General features: G+C 48.5%; 2 protein-coding genes and 1 long non-coding RNA gene across 7 annotated transcripts; 2 read left to right on the forward strand and 1 right to left on the reverse strand.

Annotated features, from left to right (window-relative positions):
* Positions 1–843: 843 nt before the first annotated feature.
* On the reverse strand, positions 844–9,022 carry LOC114849179 (uncharacterized). 2 transcript variants are annotated; one of them, XR_003784578.3, is made up of 3 exons: positions 8,881–9,022; positions 7,602–7,713; positions 844–1,395 (listed from the first exon to the last, which is right to left on the reverse strand). It is a non-coding gene; the product is annotated as an uncharacterized LOC114849179 (long non-coding RNA). The 2 variants fall into 2 exon arrangements; XR_008693780.1 differs by lacking the exons at positions 7,602–7,713; positions 8,881–9,022 and adding an exon at positions 1,996–2,168.
* On the forward strand, positions 1,874–5,850 carry LOC114849175 (F-box only protein 30-like). 4 transcript variants are annotated; one of them, XM_055506104.1, is made up of 3 exons: positions 1,874–2,136; positions 2,965–5,043; positions 5,126–5,850. In XM_055506104.1, the coding sequence occupies exons 2-3, from the start codon at positions 3,013–3,015 to the stop codon at positions 5,318–5,320; spliced, it is 2,226 nt and encodes a 741-aa protein (XP_055362079.1). In that variant the 5' UTR covers positions 1,874–2,136; positions 2,965–3,012; the 3' UTR covers positions 5,321–5,850. The 4 variants fall into 4 exon arrangements, with proteins under 4 accessions (XP_055362079.1, XP_055362080.1, XP_028996148.1 ...); XM_055506105.1 differs by having other exon boundaries at positions 2,970–5,043; XM_029140315.3 differs by having other exon boundaries at positions 1,874–2,030.
* On the forward strand, positions 6,428–9,785 carry epm2a (EPM2A glucan phosphatase, laforin). The gene is made up of 4 exons (XM_029140317.3): positions 6,428–6,724; positions 7,632–7,806; positions 8,214–8,455; positions 8,900–9,785. The coding sequence occupies exons 1-4, from the start codon at positions 6,478–6,480 to the stop codon at positions 9,181–9,183; spliced, it is 948 nt and encodes a 315-aa protein (XP_028996150.1). The 5' UTR covers positions 6,428–6,477; the 3' UTR covers positions 9,184–9,785.
* Positions 9,786–19,477: the final 9,692 nt, after the last annotated feature.

Here is a 19,477-nt window from a genome sequence, read left to right on the forward strand (position 1 = left end):
GTCAAAAATAATTTAAACCTGAAAAAGGCTGGATTGGTGCTAAGTTGCTGCTAGATTGCATGTTTACATAAAGTGTCCACACATATTCTATAGATATGACAGTGGCTCCTGTGGTTTCACTCACACGACTCAGGCAAGGGGGCTTAAATCACATCCAAACTTATAAAGGAGTTGTTATGACACTGACACTGCTGGCGCCCAAGGGGTCGAGAGCGGGCATCTGATACTGAACCTGAGTAAAAGTGACACGTATGAGAAAGAGAAACTTCTTGAATGCAGGCACACTTAAGGGCAGAGGTTTATTTGAGGACTGCAGTCTGTGTTTAAAATGCAGATTTAGCTGAGAGAAATTGATCATTACATTATTAGTGGTGATATATTAGTAATATAAGTATTCCACTGATACGTTTTCATTTTGTAGTTGATTTTTCCTTTTTTCACTCATTATGCCTCGATTGCTAGTTGTGAAATATTGAGTATTCCAAAATAACAGACAAACATTTATATTTTATTTCCTTTAAATATAACCCTCATCAATCAATACTTTGACAAGCTAATTTACCATAGCGTATTCAAAATGCTAACGCAGACACGTATTCGGCTAAATGGCTTTTCCCCAGTCATGATTGATAGCCTCCTTCAACTGTGACAGTTGAGAAACAACATGACAAAGTTTCTGACATTAAAATAGTTTTGGGGTTCTTTTTAAGTCAAGCAAAATTTCTCAAAAATGCGCAAAGCAAGGCAACGGGTTTCAGCACTGGACAGCTCCAGCTGGAACTGGAATCAGGCAAAGCTGCAAAACACCAGTTCAGTCCAGACTACCAGAGAATTAAAAGGAAATGTTGACAACCTATACTTTTATTTAAGAAGCTCGATAATCGCTATAAACCTGCTTAAAAGCAAACCGCAAACAAACACTTAAACACTTAAATTACAGCTCCATGGATGACATCATTCTTGGAATCTTATACTGTAAGTCTTGTTCAGGCATGCACTAATTTTGGTTTCAATACAAATATGCACATAATTTGCATATGTTTAATATTCCATTAGAGGATGTGCATTAGGCATATAGTCAAGTTTGAAATAAACAAATAAATAAATATAAGAAAACATTTCACCTTCTTTTCCAGTATTTTCTATGTGATTCTGAGCCTAACCAGGGTGGTGGTCCCACTGTCCAGACGGTTTTGCTTGAACATGTCATCACGAGTGTGTTGAGTCCTGTTGATGTGTCCATGAGTCAGCTTCTGCAGCTCCAGGTTCCTGTTCTGTAGGTGACCTCGACCTCAATACGCGCCGTCTTCCTCATGAACCAAAGGGCAGTCAACGTTACCGACACGTGGTAGAAAAAGCGGTGCAATCCTGACCCCTGGTGTCTGTTAGCGGTTACTGCATGAAACAAAAAAGATGGGAAGTCATAACAAAAGTATATTTTGTTACTGTAAAAAATGTTTTCCCTTTGGATCCTAGTCTATTTATAATTAATATATTTTGTCCAGTATTTTTATTCATTGTAGTTTTTTATTAGCTTGTTTGGAGTTTTGTATACTTTTAGAACGGACACAAACAACTTTGCAGCAATAAATGCAATGACAAGCAAGAACAAATTACAACAAATAAATATTTGGCTAAATAAATACCAGAAAGCCTTTCAGATTAGCAGGCGCACATCTTCAATGTTAGTCAAATAATTCCCAGCTGTTAAAGAGGTCAAGGTGTGTTTTAAATGCTGAGACTCAAAGGATCAAACTTTAAATTACAAATCTCACGTCTAAAGATGTTCATTTTATAAAACGATTCGTTTTTGTTCACTTTTTGTTCAATTATTCTTCTGTTGCTACAAAATGGCTGTAGGCGACAATATTTTCAATAAAGTTCGGAGAAGGAAAAAAAAAGAGTGACGGAAAGCTCGAGCTCGTCATTAGCACTTAGTCCAAAGCGGCACAGAGTTTACAGCCATTTGTTTTTGTATGGAACAAGAAAGAATACCTCGTTTTACGGTTTCATGCCGACACGACGACACGGTGAGGACCGACTGTGACGCCGACCCGGCGTCATGTGGCTGAAGTAGCTGGTTGTGAACCGTGGAAGTACCGGGCTAGCTAGCTGTTGTTAGCCGACATTAGCAGTGTAAGCTAACTTGTCATTGTTTAAAAAAAACAAGTGGCTTTGATGGCGAAAGAGCGGACGTCAACGAGCTGGTTCGCCACGGAGATGTGGCGCAATCCAAACGCTTTGCGCGGCGCAAGCAGCGGCGTTTCTTGTTAGCGTCAGCCTGTTGAAAGCAACTTGGGTTGTAATCAATCTTAAAGTAAATGGCAGGTATGCAGCTGTGATGCTTCCGTGCTCGCACTCGGATCATCTGTTGACTAAAATGCATTTTATCCAAAATTACGTATTAGATGTGGTTGTGATCATTTGGGCTTTGTCTGTCTCGTTTTTCTGTACGTCGTTCTTGATTATGTCAAAGTTTCAATAGTATGTTCACATAAAGCCAAGTTTAAACAATGTTAGTCGCCTCATACATTGAGTGGATATTGTAGATTAGAACCTGAAGATTTCTGCAACTATACCGTTTTGTTCCTTTTTAATAGATGCTCTGTGTTCAGGATGAAGATTCTTCTCTTCCCTTTTAATGTTATATAAACACACTGCTATTTCTAATGCCACATGTATTTTAGGAGGCGTAGCGACATCTAGTGGTTTGCTGTGTATATAGCAATCAAGACTGGTCCAAAGCTCTGAGTCAACAGGCTCGTTTCAAAATCCTAGCAAAACAAAAGCTTAAGACTACTTCTCATGTGCAATGTTGACGGCTGGAATACACTATTTTTCTCCTATATGCTTTGCAGGGTTGAAATAGACTTGGATAACTCTGTATAATCCACTAAACACAACTTCTGTGATTAAAACCTCTGTCTTGTCTCATCATAATTGCTTTTTCTGCTTATTTGACAGAACAGAGGATCGTCGAGTGAACCGTAAGAGCTGTTGCACCTTCAAAAGATGGGGGAGGACCATGTACACTGTATGTCCTGTTTTAACCTGAGGTGCATGGTCAGACCTCAACCAAGCGCTGCTTGTGATCTTACCAGCTGCCCTCAAGTCTGCGGGGCTGTATTTCACTCATGTAAAGCGGACGAGCACCAACTCATGTGCCCACTGGTGAGGGTTCCTTGCCTAAATAGTGGCTATGGCTGCCCTGCCACCCTGGTGCGCAACCAAATGTCTGCACACCTTGAGGTGTGTCCAGCTGGAGTTGTGTGCTGCACTATGGAGTGGAACAGATGGCCTGTGAGCTGCCTGGACTATACTTCGTATGAAAGTCTGAGCCGTGGGGTACAGGAGGTGGAGCAACTGGACATGGCGCTTGCCCTTCAAGACCAGCGGACTCTGCTCGAGTCTCTCAAGGTGATTGCCATGGCACCAACCTCAGAGGGACAGCCATCTATCCATCGCAGGAAGGAGAACAGGGCAGAGGACGCGGATGTGCTCGTGTCTGTCCTTCAGGCCTCCTCCTCTTCGTCATCTTCATCTTCACATCAAGCACTACTTTCCCCACCAGCTTTAGGAAAAGAGAAAATTGCACTCGGAATTAACGGCTTAAACGATGAGCACTTCAGTAAACTCTACGATGCCACAGTTGAGACCGCACGGACCTTAGCTGCTGCCCTAGACTTTGTTAGCAGTGCGAGCTCTGTTAACAGCAGCCCAGAGGGCGTTAACGGAGGAGCTGCTATGCAGAAAAGCAGCCGTGAAGACCTTCATGATGGACTGGAGGGAACGACATCTGCAGCTGAAGGTGGTAGGAATAAGAGCGACACTGGGGAGCAGAATGTTTGTTCAAGCTGCCTGAGTGGCCGTGGGACCCAGGAAGGAACGGATCTTAGAGTTGTAAACGGAACCAACAGACGTCTGTCACGACCCACGAAGGCCTTTTTGAAAGCACCATGTCCCGTTGAGGCGCTAGATGACACACATTCCGGTGTTCCTCAGGAGCCAGTGATCCCTCCAATGGTGTCCCCACTCTACGTGAGCCATTCTGTGGCACAGAGGGCGGGTCATGTGGTGCTGGAGGACAGGAGACTGCTTCTCTCGGAAAACCACAACCAGTGTTTTAGGGGCCACGGCCAGAGTGCATTACGCAATGGACGCTTTGGCTTTGCCCCTGACAGGTTCCTGTATAGGTTAAGACCCAAAATGGAGGACAAGGCTGTTGACACCTCAGATCTGGAGCAAGATAGTGACCCCATGGGGCTAGGAGAGATAGATCTGATTACAGCAGCACTGCTCTTCTGTTTAGAGGAGTCCAGAGAGTGCAAAAGGATCTCGGACACCGTTTATATTGATGGCTACCGCGTTGACTTCGGCACGCAGACGTTTACTTTCCCTGCGGCCATCTTGGTAACAAACACTCGAGTAGGCGACATCGCCTCTGCCTCCGCCTGCGACCATGCTGCACCCCAGCTCTCGTACCCGAGCCCTTTTCACTCCCTGCGCCTTGGACTGGTCCTGGAAGCGCTGGAGGTGGAAGCGGTCCCACACAACCGTTACCTCCCTCCCAACCCCCGCTATCAGCACATGTTCCCCTTCGTCTGTGGCCAGTCGTTCCGCCGGGATCAGTTCTCGTCCCATTTCACAAACGTGCACGGTGACATCCATGCTGGCCTTAACGGCTGGATGGAGTACCGCTGCCCCCTGGCTTATTACGGCTGCACGTTTTCCCAAAGAAGATTCTACCCATCGACCGCAGGGGCCAAGGTGGTTCATGACAGGCACCTGAAGGCCTTCGGCGTTCAGCCTTGCCCAAGTTCAAAGCTTCCAGGTGACTTTCAGTCAGACCAGATTAGTGGATTACCCATCGAGATACTGTGGCACATAGCGAGTTTCCTGGACAGTTTTAGCCTGTGCCAGCTGTCATTGGTGTCACGTTGTATGAGAGAGGTGTGTGCCAGTCTGCTCCAGACCAGAGGCATAGTGGAGCTGCAGTGGGAGAGAAGACAAGGCCCCGTCGTGTCCTGGCAGGTCAAAAACAGAGTGAGTAGAAATGTTAAAAGCCTGATTTATTTATTACCAAGATGTCTGAATCACTGACGTAACGCTCTGTTCATTCTTGCAGGTGTGGCGATTCAGCACCGCTTTCAGCCCAGTGACGACGTGGGGTTTCTCTGATCTTCCCAGCATGTCCGACCATCTAAAGAAGTGCCAGTTCAACGTGGTGGAACACAAGACGGAGCCCGTGCCTCTTGCTGCCATGTGTTCGTCACTAGACAGACAGTCCCTGCATCATGTCCTGCGTCATGTCAACGCCTGACCTCTTCTATCAGCCCGAAAGCCACTGTGGCGATTTATGGACGTTGCAATAACGTGTTTTGTGTTAACTCGAAAATTAACTCTTTCTATTCTACAGTAGGTTACAAAGAAGCCTTAATGCATTAATCTTGATTGGGCACAATGAAGGTGTGAAACAGGATTCAGCTTTGCATGGATTTTTGCTGGAAATTGTCCCATTTGCTGGTCAGTTTTTATTTTTGAAGACGGACAAATATGCACACGTTTATATTATTTTACACAGTAGTTTGACAGAATGAGAATATATTTAAATGTTTTCACTGACTTGCCTTGTAGCACCAGCCATGGGGGGAGCAAACTTGAGATATAATGCATTATTTCTGTGTGACAGAATTATGCCTGCACTTTACACAATATTTGCTATTGAACCCCCCCCTCTCTCTTTATGACTCAAGTATAGCGCGTCATGGATGTAAGTAAAAGCTGGATATCCTACAGTTATCCAATGAGGCATGTGATTTGCTATCATTTAATAAATATGTTTATCACATATCTTTTTGTTGCAGTTTTTAACCATGAAACACTAAAGTAGCAAAAGTATTTTCAGTAATTAAAATTCTTTTAATTTTTTTAGGAAATGTTTCCACTGCTAAACAATACACTGAATATGAACAAGCAAACAATTTCAATTCAATTCAGTTTATTTAAATGTAAAAAAGCACATCAGCATCTCACTCTTGAGCCATGCTGACCTTCTACTTATAATGCACCACTGACAGCAATGACCTCTCACCTTCTCACCTTTAGAAATGCTTCTGTTTGGCATTATTGTTTTAAACATTTCTTTTTCTTAAACTATTGGAAATAATTTTGTGTATAATAAGTTCAATTACTATAATGAAATACCAGCAGCTGTAGTGAGCAGAGACAACAAAACCAACTGACGCCCCAAATAAAACTGTCTATAAATTAATATTTACACACCACCATTATGTTTATTGTCATTTGTTTATTATCTTGAGTTCAGAGTAAGAGAGAACATCTACTGTTCTACTATTACATCTGCTAAATAAATACACAGACCCCCCCCCCCCCCCCCCCCCCCCCCCCCCCCCCCCCCCCCCCCCCCGCAGCCAAACCAGCACCCTGTATCTACAGCTCCATGTCACGCGCTGCACAATGCTGTTCCGATTCGGCGTCGTTCTCACTCCGGAGTCTTCAGAGACAGAGGTCTTCGTTTTGGGTTCGCGTCCGGAAATGGGCCAGTGGGACCCGGACCGAGCGGTCCGGATGAAAGCCTCCCAGAAGCTCGTGTCGCCGCACGAGCCGAGCCTGTGGGTCGGCGACGTGCAGCTGGCGGAGCCGTTCAAAGACACGCTGTGGTTCAAGTTCGTCAAGAGGGTCCGAGGCGCCTACGTCTGGGAAGGTACACGTCCGCCTTGTGCCCCTGAACGCCACGCGTTGCGTTCGCGACGTCACACTAGGCTTAAGCGATTCGCATCGACGGCAGCGTTCACCTTTTAGGCGAAGGACGCGAATGCCGCCATGTTTGGGTTTATTGTGTGATGGTCGCTCACGGCCACACGATGGCGCCAGTGCCACGTGTCAGTCACGGCAGCGTCTTTTCGCGTTTATAAGTTGTTATGTTCCACAAAGCACAATTTACCAGCTAATGAACTTTAGTTCATTTGCCACGATGCAGCATTAATAAACACACACATTTTTATTTTTTCCCCCTGAATATTACACTAAAAGTAAAACTCCATTAAGCCTTCTGGGCATTAAATCTACTTCATTTAGTTACATGCCTTTACTTGCATTAGCAAAACGTTAATCAGTGCAGAAGCTATGTTTCATCTATTTGTTGAAACGCCACTGACAGAGCTGACATTGACTGAACAAAAAGATATTTTTAATACACAAATAGCAAATTGAAAGCGTACAAATTTTACAAGTTCAACCTACAAATTATACTTGTACTTCTTGGTATGAGCGATAAAGCACACGAATGCAAAATGACCCCCTTTGGAGCAACATTTTTATTCCTAATATTTTATTGAATGATTATTACATGTGATTTAGTTTTTATTTGGGAGCTGGTTGAAGGGAAGGTCATGTTTTCTTTCTGGATTGTGGAAATTGTACAGTGGAATTTAAAAAAAAGTAGCATAAACTAGAAACACTCAAAATTAAAAGGCATGTTGCATAAACATCATCATTTATATACTTGTATGTTGTTTTCGTTAGCGGTTTCATTTGCCTCTTAAAGGCAGGGGCAGTATTTAGGGCATTTAGCCACTGACCTGCGCAGACTCCATCTTGTTTGTCACCAGGCAACGGCCCGAGCCACGACAGGCGGTGCTCGTTTGATGAGGAGAACGTGGTGGACGGCGTCTACTGCCACCCACTCGGCCACTGGATAGAGGAAACGGGACACACGGATGAGATGAAGCACACCACCAGCTTCTACTTCAGCGTGGCTGCTCAGAAGGCCATGCATTTCTCCAGGTGATGCAACGAAGCAAAAACACGGCATGAACTACTGTAGTATTTCATGATGTTTTGCATGCATATCATTTATATCACATCTGTAGTGTGAATTTCCAGCGTTGAGCTGAATATAAAGCCTCCATCGCCCTTCGTTGACTTTGTTTTTCAACCTTGCCTTCTCCCATTTCGTTATAATTGCTGTTTATCACTGAAATTGATTGTCCCAGTACGTATGGTCACCTCCTCATCCTTGTTCAGGTTTAGTGAAAGGAGGATTTATTTCCATTTGAAGGTGAGGATGGTTATCGTTAAACGTCTCCCGGCCCCGTTCATCGCCAGTGACTTCAACTAATCTGGCGACGGCGTCGGGACCGCAGACTTCCTCTGGATCACCGTGGTAACCGAGCCCTCCTCGCTGCCCCCAGGGTCCTGCCTCGCCTGTGGCTGGGCAGCTGCCCTCGGCACGTGGAGCACGTGAGCGTCACGATGAAGCACGAGCTGGGCGTCACCGCCGTCGTCAACTTCCAGACGGAGTGGGACGTGGTCAGCAACTGCCGCGGCTGCGGGCGCGACCGCGAGGCCGTGAGCCCGGAGGCCATGACGCGCCTGTACAACGACTGCGGCCTGGTCTACGTGTGGATGCCCACGCCGGACATGAGCACGGAGGGTGAGGGGTCACTCAACGTCTGCATGCGATTGCATTTCGGCGCGCTGCAATCGAGCATCCGAGCGAGAGGATTCACGACAGGACGTTCCTTTTATTTAAAATGGAATGAAACCCTGCGAACGGCATTAGTGAATTCATCTCTGTTACTCTTATTGTTGTTGGGATCGATAAGCCACACAAAGCAGCCGCTCTTCATTCACAGTCCGTCCCACGTCCCGGCTTCTGTTTAATGTGGTTATCAGCGCCGTCCAGGCGTCTACGCGAAGCAGATGGGCCCAATAAATCCTGTTCACGGGCAGAACCAGACTCGCGCGGTGCCAAATGGCAGCGAGTGTGCAGAGACTGGCTGCTCACACCTGCTGGGCAGGTGGATAAGGGGGCGGAGCTTGGAGGGTGACCAGGCATGCCAAAATGAGCAGACTCACGGCGACTCTTCTTCCGCAGGTCGGGTCAGGATGCTGCCGCAGGCCGTGTTCCTGCTCCACGGCCTCCTGGAGAACGGCCACTGCGTCTACGTCCACTGTAACGCCGGCGTGGGCCGCTCCACGGCCGCCGTGTGCGGCCTGCTCATGTACGTGCTCGGCTGGAGCGCCAGGAAGGTGCAGTACTTCGTGACGGCGAGGCGGCCGGCGGTCTACATAGACGAGGAGGCGTTGGTCCGCGCCCGGACGGACTTCATGCGGAAGTTCGGACAGCTGCGCTCCTCCGTGTGTCACCCAGACGCGTGAGGAAGCGCATTTGTAGGAACTGGAAAGATTCCCAGGTTGTTTAAAAGGGCAGAAATGTACAACTGAACTAGTTGAGAATCCTTTTTATTCCAGAGAGAAATTGATTTTTTTTTCTTCCCCAACAAGTTTTTGTGCTGCATGAAAATGTTGCCTCTTTCACAAAGCGACGAATCAATTGGTGGAGCAACAATGGGTTCGATCCCCGTCAGGGAGGTGTTCGGTTCCTCGACGGCTCCGCCCCAGCTCCGTCACGCGGCGTGACAACGCTTCATCCGTCGGTATTCAACCGACGCGTCATTCTGAGCCGTCTCCTACACAAGAACAACAGCGCCCCCTTGAGGCGGATTCAATGCATGCGTCATAGGACATTACTGCGATACTGCTTGTTGTCAGTTTCATTTTTGTAGTGAGTCTCTACAGTAAACGATGCCTTTCATTCACAGACATTTATTCTGTGGAGTTTAAATGCAGTTCCTATAGTTGTTATAGTCATCACTCCTTAATAGATCTGTAGATTTGCAGATGTTATTTCCCTGCTGTAAAGTGAATAAATTATGAAATCAAATAAACATATTAGAGATTAACCTGCCAAGGTGCCAGAAGACGATGCACTGGTTCATTTATATGTCGGATGTTTACTGATATGAATAAAGTCTTTCTCCTCTTTAAGGGTGCCTAGGAGGAAACTCCTGTAGGTGAGAAGGAGGCATTGTGGCCCAAACACTGCATCCGGGATCATCCAAGCAGACATCTGCTAAGCTGCTGCTCCGACCAATGAATTTTAATCCATTAAATAATGGATTTTTAGGAGTCTGAGTCACAGCAGGAGCGGCTGGAGGCCGGGTCCTGCTGTTATTCAATAACACGCTGCCTCCGTCCCCGGGGGAACAGGGCCGATCTATGCAGCCTCCGCATTTCTCACGCACGCTGCGTAAACACAATTAAAACCCTGTTTACCTGTGTACTACACAGCGTTTAGCACAGCGTTCATGTCCTGATCCGCATCATGCATGAAGGATTCTCCTCGTGCATTTGGTTTTTACACGTAAATAATCATCATAACCGACTAAGCCAATAACAGCTGGTTTCATTCACTCCAGGTGTTGGGTGGGAGGTTGGACCTTGGGCCAAATCTAGTCACCAGTCAAACAGGAAACGCAAAAAGCCTTTCAGATTAAAGTTTACCCCAACATGTGCGAAACAGTAGAGTGTTGGCTTTTAATCAAACTGAAGGGGCTCTGATTAGACCATGAATCATAATTGGGAGCCCTTATAGGACAGAATGATTGATGATGCAGGCTCTCTGTGTGAGGGAGGAAGACGCTGCTCTCGGCTGCAGATTTGCAGCTTTCCTACGATCGCATCATCGAGCTGCTGGCGCCGGACGCCTTCACAGCGGATCGTGGAGGTGTGTGACAGGAACGACCACTCTGTTGTCTGTCTCGTGCTTTGTCCCCCCCCGTTCCCCCTGGTAAATGTCCCCCTGATCTGCTAATCCATCACGCGGCCGTACAGAAAGCAGCAGCAGCTCGTCGCGAGGGAATCGGATGCGAAGTGACGCTTTGGCAGCTTCAATCCACATCAGAACGACTCATCTTTGCTCAATTAAAAGTTGTCGTTGTACTTTTAAGCCGAGTGACGCGTACTAAATCGCTCGCGCTGGAAGGAACGCGAGGCCCGCGCCGCTCCCCTGGTCCCAGCTGACACAAGTCGGTCCCGGTCGCTGTGACCCGGCGATGACCCACAGGGAGCGGACCGAGGGCGGCTCCGACCCGCTCCATCACCCTCACACCATTCGACACAGACTCTCTGCCAGAACAGATAACATTTACTACAGGGATGTGAACAACCCAGCACAGATGGACTGACACACACACACACACACACACACACACACACACACACACACACACACACACACACACACACACACACACACACACACACTGGACATTAAAATGTATTCACACCAAGTTGCTGGAAACATCGTGTGCTAATTAGCCTCTAATTGTTTATGGGCCTCTGAATGTCCAGACCACAGTTGTGAGCGTTTACAGGGGGAACATGTTATGCAGATTTATCACACGCTGCATAGTTGAGGTGCTCACTGTAATGAATGCTGATGATGCACATGCTATTACTCCCCACTATGACCCATTCAAAGCAATAGGAAGCTAATTTTTATTACCCATCTTTGACAGTGGCTGGACGTTTGGAATATGAAAACCACAACTGCCCCATACAGTAGTTCCAAGCCTGCGTGTTTTTCTTTAGCACAGCTGGGAGCTGAAAGGACGAACGGCCCCGGCGCCGGCGCTACCATGAATAGTTCATTTGATGTGTTTATTGTGCGTTTGGATGATGAATCAGAGCCTCGGTAAACAGGACGGGTCCGCGTGTGCGCGGGGGGATGAGCAGACATATGGCTGCCAGCGCCGTGGACCACCGGCCCCATAAATCACAAGTGACAACCGATAATGAATGCGGGCCTTGAGGAGGCGACCGGTTTACCCACCGATGTCTCAGCGAAGATACGCTGGAATTATATTACAAGAAAATCAGTGTTCAGCGCGAGCCGCAACGGCCAACTAAAGCACGGAACAAAAACATTATACCGCCTATAATGTGTCTGGACCCGCTTTGAGACAGATGGAAGCAAATGAGGCCCGTCTTTAGTCTGGGGAACCAGCCAGATGTTCAGAACCTGCTTCAGGTTCCTGAGCCCAAACATCATAAGACAAGTTGTTGCTACGGCTACATTTGCTTGAAACGCTTCTGCTTCACAGCTAATGAGACGATTCACTGTCAATTTACTTAGAAGGAGTGGGATGAAAAGGAGCCCACGGTGAAACGGCAACGGGAGGAAGTTCGCTTCTGTGAGACTGCCAAGCTGATGGGAGGGCAGACGGGGATTGTGGGTAATTTCACGTCACATTCCCAGCAGACAGTGATGCTGCACCTTTGCATCGAATACTACTGCTCACATTTCCCCACATTATCATAAATGGTTCCGGTGGATATTTACATTTTTGCACATAAATTTGCAGCGTCATGTGTAAAATTGCTCATTTCGTTGGCTGCAATAATCAAAGGTGTGCTTAATTCAGACCAAGGAGCCCCGGGTGCAGTTCATTTGCAGCTCAGGGGCGACTGGGGCAAATCTCATTACGTGGCACGATCCGACTGAAATTTGAGGAATTGATAGGCATGAGGCAGGCACGCTGTCGGCTGCCGAGCCCGCACTTTGGCAAGGCAGCGAGCAAGACTGATTGCAGCCCTGGAGGGACGGTCCCGCTCTAAACCCTGGATGCCGGTGCACGGGTTCCGGCTCTCGTTTGAACAGAACAGGACTTTGGAGCCTTCCACCGTTTGGTCCCCACCCAAAACTCTGACTCTTACTTTCTAGCATCCTCCGTGTGCATCAGTCTCCACCTCATCTCATGCTCTGAGCTCTGTATAACAGTAGTAGAGGATCCTAAACTCGGTCCTCTGCTGCCTCACAATGAGCCTCATCTTCTATTTTATCACCCTCACCCTGTGTCATTACTCAGGTCTACTTTTTCTGCTTTCACCACAACCCCACCTCATTCCTTGAACTTATAAACAGCTTGTAATGTTTGCAGGAAAGAGACAGACACAAAAGTCCAGTTTGCTTGACTGAAAATGCAAAACTGTGTTTTTTTTTTAAATTTTTATTAAGCTAATACTGACCATGGTGCAAATAATCTCCACAGGCAAAGCTTTAAATGTAAATGTTTTCCTTGCTGAAGACGCATCCTTCTATTATACTGACAATTCAGAGCGGATGAAATGGAGGCCCAACAGCCGAACACGATGATGAGCGCGAGATGGGCCTTTATCCATTTGTACGATGCCTGAAAAGAGATTCAGCCGAGAGCTCAGCAGAAAAGTGGCCTGATTAAGTCCTGTAACCCAGGAGCAGAGACGACGAAAGCCTCCGATTGCTGGGAGACACGGAGACAGAAGAGCGATGGGGGGGAAATGAAGAGCGGAAAAAAAAGGCTGATGTTTCATACAAGTGATTGGCTCCGGGCTGAAGATTCCAATGACCGAGTGATGAGCTCAGGCTCAGAACGGAATGAGACGGGAATTAATGTGGGCCGAGAGGACGAGGAAGGTGGAAGGTCTCATCAGATCCTGGAGCCCCTCAAAGAAACATGGCGGTTTGCTCATCAGCACAACAGAACCCATGTTAATGGTTTGGTCTCAGACTCAACAGCAGCTGACGGTAAATCACAGCCGTGTCATTTTCATTGACCAACAATCTTTACGGCAGCCACTGCACAACCCTCCTCTCACTCTGGCCTCGTATTTAATTAGCCGTTCTCTCCGCTCCGACGGCGTAATGGCACCAGATTCTGATTTTAATGTCCGCTGGTTGTTTCCACAGACGGGCGAGGGAGGACACCGTGCATGTCAATGAGGGCAGCGTTCGCGCCCCATTGCACTGAATACACAGGGAAGAGTCACCAGGAACTGGCCCAGTGTGCAGGACTCAGATATTAAATAAAGGCCCAAAGGCCTTAGATTATATGAGGCTGAGGTGAGGGCTACTTCACCGAGTTCACCTGTCTCCACTGAACTCCAGCAAACCACATGCATGTTGTTGCCAGTTCGCATACATTTTAATTAACTGCATAATAAGAGAATTTGTGCTTCAAGAACTCTAGAAATTATTTTCTTCTCCACGTCTGAAGTTGAACTAATTCCACTTATTGAAAAGTAATAACGCACAGAAAAATGAAGAGGCTCTGTTAAAACCACTCAACAAGTCCCAAGGTTTTCTGCATTAATACTAAAATGCAGCAAATATATAAAGAAATAAACAAAAACTTCATTTCACACAACATTACAGACGGCAAACAGCAGCAGCCTGTTGATGCTCATTATTCAGGCTGACATTTAAGAAGTTGCGAGGGGTTGTGAAAGTAATTATAATCATTTCCTCGGCGTCTTCAAACGAGCAGAAAAGACGGATTAGCAGAAATCCAGCCTCTAATGTTTCACCTCATCTGCTGCTTTGACAAACGCAGAAGAAGCATGTGGTGCGGTGGTGGAGCCGCCTGAAAAACTCCAGCTTCTGCAGCAGCCGGAAAAAAACCCCACTCGCAGATATGGGAAATGAAATGTTCTGGTTTCCAGGGATGAAGTCAGGCCCGGTCTTAATGTGTTTCTGGAACTGGCTGAATAATGGACAGCCTCACTGGCAGCAGCCTCTGCTTTTCACCAGCTTCTGCACAGCAGTGGAGGCAAACGAGTCCAATGTGGAAAGAAACAGATGCTCTGTCCAGCTGTGAAGCTGAGGGAAAGGTCGGTCACTGGGAGAGTCCTCATCTACAGCAATGTACGTTTAGACTAGTGTCCACAAATGAGGAATGACTCCATCCATGGCTATTTGAGTATTAGAAGCCAATCACACGCCAACTTCAAATCTGAGTGACGTCACTGTCAAAATAAAAGCTTCTACTGTGGAGTCGCACAGATGCTTTGTTAAGACAGAAATGTTAAAGAGTGAGAATAACTTAGACGGAGGCAGAGCGATGACAGTGTTTACAGTAGGTTCCAGATGCATCGACCTCGCGTCCACGCGCGGAGTAATGAAAACAAGCCGCTGGTCGCGCCGCTCCGCTCCGTTCCAGGACAGCGGTTCCGCTTCCGCCCTCGAGCCCTGAGCGGGGTCTCTTTATTCCGCCACAGTAACTGCGCGCGCGCTCCGAGCTGCGCGATGGTTCCGCGCGCGGGAGTAAATGGGTCCATTTAAAATGCGGCGTGTGGCAGGATGGCGTTATAAATTGCATATATCGATTTTTCCCCTTAAGTGGGAAACACTTTGCGCGCTTATGAATAGGCTTCGCCTTCAGTTTGAGCTGTAAGTGAACCTGTGGCAGACTGGGCCCGGGTCGTTAGGAATTCTGCACCAGGCAGCACATCCAACGCCCTCGGAGGCATCAGGATGACCCCCATTAAAGCTCTCCTCCCATTATCATTAGCCAGGTGAGCGCGTGCGCCTCGTAACAGATGTGGCCGCGCCCGTTAGGTCGCCCGGCGGCCATTTGTCAGGAATTAACGACGGGCCGTGTTCATTAAGAGCAGATAAGGTGGAGAAGGCAGGTTAACAGATAGCGCAGGGGTCACATCCATACAAGACGTCAGGCTCCGACGCGGAGGAACGGGAGCCGTCGACACTCAGACCCCGCAGCCCGCGTGGGAGCGGAGGAGGTGGCGTCACGTGACCTGGAAACCACGCCTCTACCTCAGAAAAAAAAAAAACAGTAGCACGTGCAGCCGCATGCATCGAAGCGAACTTCAGCTGAAGTTTGAACTCGGGACTTTTTTCACGCCGCAGGTAAACACGAGCTCGGCACAATTTCTGTGCACCCAGGCCTGAAAGTAGAATGCGGGTTCAGTGCATCGCGCGCGCGCGCGCCTGCTCGCTAAAATAACAACTCTTCCATTTCTGGGCAGGTGCGCTGTGAATGCTAACGGGGCGGCGCGCGTCATTGTGCACGTCAGTCATTCCTGGCATCACCGTGAACGGCGAGACTCCAGAATCTCAATGCATTTAGTAGAAGGTTGGAAATGACAGTTAATTACAATGGATGGAGGATGTAGCTGCCGCCACCTGCTTTACATTACCCAACAGTTCTGCAGTTTGTGTTGCCTTCACTTACACCGGGCTCTGCGTGAGACTTCAGGTCTATGTCAGACCTGCTTTGCCCAAAATGGCTCAGAACAACTTAATAGGCGTCAGTCATTTTCTCTTCACCCGTAGCACCTCAGCTCATCGACTCGGCCGCTTACCCGCATTCTGTGTAGCTCTCGTCGTTTGTCTGAGCGTCTGGGCTCGATATGGATCAGTGGGTGTGAGAGCGTTCCTGAAGCGATCCACACGGCGGGTGGACCCGACTCCAGAGCTGGGCCCGGACTTCACTGGAGCAGAGTCTGGCATTGTGATTTAGTCTAATGGCTGCAGGTCTGTATGGAAATGTCTCAGTCTATTTGTATTTGAGTGTGTGTGTGTGTGTGTGTGTGTGTGTGTGTTCACAATTAATTCAATTCAGTTCTTTTATTTTCCTCATCCCCCCAAAAAAAAAAAAAATCAAGAGCGTAATTAAATATTCATCGCGTTTAGTGGAAGCAGGACAAAGGTTTTACAGGCGCAAATAAAATGTCCCAATTAAATTTCGCTCTCGTTTTACAGAATGAAAAGGTCACAAAGAGAACTTTTTTTACATGCAGTGTTTCTGAGCTAATAGCAACAATTACTGCCCCGTAAGTTTGAGGAGCAACATCACCCGCGTGGTTCAGCTGCTGGAGACCACGATGAAGGTCAGACTGCACCAACCGGACGAGCCCCTCGCGTTTGCCTCCTGCCGCCGACGCTGCTGTGTGAATATTTCTCTTTCTCCACCCACAAACCGTGAAAACGCTCCCTCGCAGATACACCGTTCATTAGAGGAATCCGGAAAAAAAACAGATACATGCAGAACACAGTATAATTGGCAATGAAGGATTCTGGCCTTCGTCCAAGGAGCTAAATTGGATTCTTAAGGCGGGTTAGTGTCTCGGGCTCGTCTCCCAACCTGCACCGCTATCGCCGCCGTCCAGCCTCTCGCACGCGGCCGGTTCGACGCATTCCTGCAGGTTTACCCCCCACGACATGAGGATCAGACCCTGAACACGGCGCATGACGCCTGGTTTCGCCGCACTAACGGGATTAACAGCGTGCACAATGGAGCCTCCTCAGATGATCCGAGAGGCGGCAGCGTGTCTAATGTCATCACCCCCCCCCCCCCACACACACACACACACACAACCCATAATAACCCCCACCTGTACACCCTGAACCCGTCCCACTCACATCCCAGCTCCCAAACATCTCCACTGGTGACAGTGTCTTCTAGTAAGTCATCTGTAAATTAGAATTTGTTGCCAGATAAATGTTCCACGTTGTGGTCGCGGATGCTTGGGCTGCTGCGGCGGGACCGACCCGAACCGGACCCCCCATGTCTAATGAGGGAAACATGATGGCTCTGAATATCATCCAGACCGACCACTATCCAGCAATTTGTTGTGTCCAGTGGAGCGAGCGGGTGTTTGAAGACTCGGACACACACACACACACACACACACACACACACACACACACACACACACACACACACACACACACACACACACACACACACACACACACACACACACAATTGAAACAGTGTCCACCTCAGCCGACCGTGACGAGCCTGACAGGTAATCTTCGGAGAGCATAGAAAAGGGCATTCAATATGTGTCTGCCCTGAGACCGCGCGTGTAAATATGAAGATGGAAAATGAATTTGGCGGCGTTGATCCTGGGTCAGCGCGAGGACGCCCAGACCTGTGGGGACGAGAGAGAGAGAGAGAGAGATTCACACCGAGGCGTCGCAGGGAGCTCACAGTTGGCCACTTAGCGGCCGAGGGGCTTGTTTTTGACCAATCAGGCTGCAGACTCGTCGTCTAATGGGTTTAACACCCATGTGGCGAGTTCCACACGTCGCCCGATCGCCCGCGCTCTGTTGTCTTTGCTAAACGGGGCTCTGTACGGCGCTAAGGCTGCACGCGGCGAGGGATTCTCCAGAACCAACGTTGTGGGTTAAACAGTCCAGAAGTCACAATAAGTGTAACAGAGGAGCATTGGAGGAAACGGGGCGAGAACCTGCACGCGCTCCGTTCTCCCCCACGCTGTCTGAAGGTCATAAACAAATGTTGGCTTCGCGTTTGCTGCCGTTAATTACCAATTAACCTCTGACAGACGAGGCTCGTCGGCGCCGCGCCGGACACGTGCGCCGGTTCCACGCCGGTGCACGTTAGCAGGCGCGAGGGCCCGGGCTCCATAATGCAAAGTACCCGCGTCTGACCTTCCCGCCATGAACTCACGATTAACCGTTATCCTCGCTTGGCCTCCGGTTCGCTTCATTACTCTGCGTGGCTGTAATTACGCCGCTGAAGGCTCGCCGCTAACGCTAACGTCGCGTCAAGGAAGTCGCTTCGTGTCATTTCTTCAACTCCCCGAGCCGAGATCCGCGCGCGGCGCCGTCTCCGTCTCGGCAGGTGGTCGCGCTAAACGGCCCTCACGCGTCTCCACATCCACATTTGACAAGCAATCCTCCAAAGCAGATGTTGTGTGCGGTGGTTAATGGGGAAAGCTGCAGGCTTGTAATGGACCCGCACCATATTTCAGGCCTGCTGCTGCATTCACACGTTGTATTTAGCGGTCTATTGTTCACCTGCGGGTCTGTGCAGGAACAAGGTGTTGTGTTGGTGCGGCCGTGGGCTCCTTGTCGAGGCGTAACCTGCTTTCCTGTGATGCGCATCAGGTTCGTCCTCATTAGATCGGCAACAATGAGGAGAAGCTGAAGGGTTTCAACGGCATTAGGAGGAAAGGGGGAAAGTGGAGCAAAAGTTTCCCCCGACAACGCGTCAGGCATGAATAATTGAACACAGACACAGGAGGAAGGAAAGGGTGATAGCGAAACACGGGACTTTCGCTTTACATAGACAGCTGCTGCCCCGCTGCTGCTTTCAACTAGAACTACTGTATAAAACAGCCGTTAATTATGATGGTCTTCATAACAGGGATGTGATGCTTTTAAAGACCTTAAACGTAGGACCTAAACGGAGGTTGAGGTGGGACAGGAAGCCGCAGGTCACGCAACTAGACTGAAATCGCCACTTCCAAAAAAGTAAAAACAATAAAAAAAAAGCTGATGACTGCTGGGTCCCGCGCTCACAGGCAGATAATTGAAAGCGCCGCTGCTTCATTTCCTATCGCAAACCCCAGAAGAAGAGCGTCTCGGCTCCAAGCTCATTCCGTATTCACACAGTACGACTACGACGGCGCCTCCAGTATTCATTTATTCACAATAGGACTGATTGAGATGGGCCGAACCACAGGTGAGTCAAGAATCATGCTGACGGCTGGTGGCAGCTGTCAGCCTGATTCATCCTGCCTCTCTTCTCGTTCCTCTCTGGCTTCAGCTACTTTATTATTCTTGCTTTTATTGTAGCGCCGCCGCCACTCCCCCCCCAATCTCCGTAAAGCTGATTTGAAAAGCACCGCTCTTTATTACTAAGTTCAGCCGGAGGAGCTGGTGGCGAAGCTCCGAGCGATCCGGGAGCCGACGCAAAAGCTCGTTAGCGACGAGTCAAACGAGCGCCTCAGATCTGCACCCGTCGCCTCGCTACCTGCCCGCCTGACGCACGACGGCCCCCCTCCCGCCTCCGACAGGCTCCTT

Source organism: Betta splendens, chromosome 24, assembly GCF_900634795.4.
Source record: "Betta splendens chromosome 24, fBetSpl5.4, whole genome shotgun sequence".
Taxonomy (NCBI): domain Eukaryota; kingdom Metazoa; phylum Chordata; class Actinopteri; order Anabantiformes; family Osphronemidae; genus Betta; species Betta splendens.